Source organism: Poecilia latipinna, unplaced genomic scaffold, assembly GCF_001443285.1.
Source record: "Poecilia latipinna isolate Pla-1442-1.1 unplaced genomic scaffold, P_latipinna-1.0 Scaffold77, whole genome shotgun sequence".
NCBI classification, from domain to species: domain Eukaryota; kingdom Metazoa; phylum Chordata; class Actinopteri; order Cyprinodontiformes; family Poeciliidae; genus Poecilia; species Poecilia latipinna.
Genome location: NW_015112693.1, coordinates 530259 through 533684, shown reverse-complemented (window position 1 = coordinate 533684; position 3426 = coordinate 530259). Strand labels below are relative to the sequence as shown.

Here is a 3426-nt window from a genome sequence, read left to right as displayed (position 1 = left end):
TATATATATTTATCAGAATACAGGATTTAAAAGTAATAGGGACAAAAATTGTCCAAATTAGTTTTAAAGGTGCCAAATAAATAATGATATAAGCTTTATTACTTGTTGACTTTTAAACAGAAGTCTCCACCATTTTACCTAGAGACTTCTCTGATTGGTTGAAACTCATGCATCGCCGCTGTGGGTCTGATCCCCAGTGATTTACGGGCTGCTGATGACCTGCTTGATCCAGTTGGTCAGTCTGGTGATGCGAGTGTAGACGCCATAGTAATCTGGGCGGCCGCAGCCTTTGCCCCAGCTCACCACTCCGGCCAAGAACCAGCGCCCTGACGGCTCCTGGCAGACCAGGGGTCCGCCAGAGTCCCCCTGGCATAGACAGTCACAGAATTAAAGATGGAGAAATATCATACAAAAATCTTTATGCTGTCTAAAGAGGTAAATTAGTTATTATTATTATACTTTTTTATTATTATTTGTAATGCAGCTGAATTTCATTTATGGAATACTGCTAGGTGTCTTTCGTGTTAGTAGAAAATAAACGCATATCAGCCTGTATCTTGTGACAGATTACCGTAACTGAAACAATGTATTTTATATATTTGTACCTTACAGTTATTTATACCCTTTGAACCTTGTCATATTTTGTCAAGTTACAAACAAAGCTGTCATAGTTTTTATAGTTATTAATGACACAAATAACTGTTTAATAATAAATTAAGAAAATGAGAAAACAACACAATTTTCAAAAAATTTTGCAAATAAAAGTAAGAAAAGTTAATTCAGTCAAGACTTCCTAGAACCATCTTTATGTTTTTTGAGGTATGGTTAAAACCAGATAATAACATAAACTGAGTAACAACACACATATATTTTTTTTTCTTAGTGTCTGAAGTGAAATCAGACCAGACTTCTTTTGCTTTAGCTTAGTTAGAATTACTAAAATTGCTTCAGTTTGGTAAATGCCAGAAAACTTTGCAGAAATATTTAAATTTAAAAAAAAAGTTTTTTTGTAACATTCCTCGAATTCAACAGTTTGGAGAAGTTGTGGGAATCTCTGAAAAGGCGTGTGTGAGATTGGCGGCCTACAAACAGCTCCACCAGCTCTTTCAGGGGGAATGAGCCAGAACTCCAGCTTGAGGAAGAAACCCTAGAAGGTTTGACCCAAAACATACATTTTAAAAGATAGCCATCACTGATACTTACCAAATGTGTGTAAAAGTTTGAATTTGAGGAAAATTACTAAAGAAATTCTACGAAATATTCTTGGTAAGTTTTCTGTCATTTAGCAAAAATACATTTATTTCAAACAGATTTTGAAAACAATGAAACTGTACAATTGGTAAAGAATTGTAAGTAATTTAGAAAGCAACTATAAAAGTAAGACATGGAACAAATTTCCATTTTCTTTTTGGGAAGTGGGTACATGGAAAGATCTGTAAAAGGTGTTTGCATATGAAGGAGAACGTTTCACTTAGAACATTGTTTTAAATCAAGTGTTTTTACTTATTCAGTTGGCAGTGGACATGTTTCTAATTTCTGCATGTCACCAAACAGACGTGTGTCTGTCCACCCAATGTTACTAAAACTTAGTCAAAACAACAAAATGTAGAGAGAGGAAAAAAAGTTCCTTTGATCAGAAAAACAGAGGGGTTGTGTGGTTCACTGCCTGTAGTCCGACATTCAGTTTTTCTTTGCTAATAGAAAGAAATCAATGCAGATTGGTTAGCAAACATTTAGTGTTATGTTTATATGTCTGTACCTGACAGGCGTCTTTCCCTCCACTACGATAACCGGCACAAAGCATTCTGGGAGTGACTAGGTAGCCGTAAGAGCGAACGCAGGCTTCCTCGCTGACCAGGCGAACGTCCACTTTCTGCAGAACATTGTTGGCTCCGCCTGCAGGGGGTCAGAGGTCAGACATCAGGATCACTCTGTTATCAGTTCCTTTTTTTCACAAAAAGCATGAAAGACATGGGTTAAAGTCATAGCGCCCACCTACAGGCGGCAATATTTCTTATTTCTACTTCCCGTCTTCCTCAGCCTCACTGGAAGTCAAGTCAAAGTCTGTGATCGATGTGACGAGTAACAAAAACTCATATTTGCTTTAGAGGAAATATCATAAAAATTCCTTGCAAGTATTTCCAAAATAGTGCCACAAAATTTTTGATTTTCACTTTTTGGCAGTCAAAATCACTAATTTTGTGGCGGTAATTTAGAAAGATGTTCAACGTTATTTAATCTTAAGTTCTTATTAAATGCAGAGACAGCTATTTATTCATATTTTATTAATACATTCTGCCACTAACGGCCCTGTGAGAACATTCACGATCTCGATATCAAGCAAAATAAAAATAAATGTGGCACCCTACCATGCAGCATCTCAATGAAATCAAGGATCGGGGCTTTATGTCAGAATTGGTCTCTTCATTTCTTAATTCAATTTAGTAGTACGTTTTACGTCATTGTCGTGTCACCCCATCCAGTTTTACTTCAGATTGAATCTTTTCCCAGATTATCTCACATTTTCCTCAAGCGTGCTCTGATACACATTGAATTCAATGATCTTTCCAGACACTGTAGTAGTTTGATTTTGCTTCTATTCGTGGGTCGCTCTGCTTTCTTCCCGAGACCTCCGACCTGTTGGCCAGCTCACCTCCCTCCCGCTGCGCTCCCCAGCCGGTGACCCAGCAGAGCAGGCCCGGCTCCAGCTGGTGGGTGGGTGGCGGCAGGCAGGCGGGCCGAGCGTGTCCGGTCAGCAGTGCGTATGCGGGCCGGTCCAGCTTCAGCAGGGCCAGGTCGTAGTCGTGGGACTCGCTGTCATAGTATTGGTGGAGGTGGATCTGCTGAACCCGAGCCACCTCCTCTATGGAGCTGCTGCGGTTCAGCAGCAGTTTACCCAGATACACCGTCCACACCGAGGGGGAGTACACACTGCAGCGGGAATATCAGAGAGAGGGTAAAGGCCTGTTGTCATGGTGATAAATATTCCAGGACCATAAATCGTCACAGAAGTTATCGATTAAACATTATATTACTGTTTTGAGACTATTTTCAAATAATACATCGTATAGTAACTAATGCAAGAGCACATTCTCAAAGATAATTAAATTTAACTTCTAACGATCATTTAACACTGGAACCGGAAGACGTTTTATATATCCAAAATAAATACATTAAACAGAAATGACAAATAAAATGAAATATAAAGTCTCTGTAAACAAAATTGTCGTCCAAAAAAAAGGGCTAGTTGAGACCAAAGCATTAGACAGAAGGCTTTTTTCATCCAGTTTTTGGTAGAGAGAAAGAGAAACTGGAAACATAATGCAGAGGTGGTGGAGGAGGCTCATCTTTACACAGATGATCTGTCTCATATTTCACTGTCACAACATGGTGACAGTTTGAACACATATGGAAAAATATATTTTT

The 3426-nt window shown here is 38.7% G+C and overlaps 1 protein-coding gene and 1 long non-coding RNA gene across 3 annotated transcripts in view; one reads left to right on the top strand and one right to left on the bottom strand.

Annotated features, from left to right (window-relative positions):
* Positions 1 to 3426, top strand: part of LOC106936860 (uncharacterized) — a 29685-nt gene that overhangs the window by 15207 nt on the left and 11052 nt on the right. The window lies entirely within an intron of this gene.
* The window catches only part of tmprss6 (transmembrane serine protease 6), a 19005-nt gene continuing 15585 nt past the window's right edge, over positions 7 to 3426 (bottom strand). For both annotated transcript variants that reach the window (XM_015018046.1, XM_015018055.1), the window contains 3 exons: positions 2654 to 2931; positions 1760 to 1896; positions 7 to 366 (listed from right to left, as the gene is read on the bottom strand). In XM_015018046.1, the coding sequence (XP_014873532.1) occupies positions 202 to 366; positions 1760 to 1896; positions 2654 to 2931 (580 nt within the window). In that variant the 3' untranslated portion in view covers positions 7 to 201. The remainder of the gene's footprint in view (positions 367 to 1759; positions 1897 to 2653; positions 2932 to 3426) is intronic.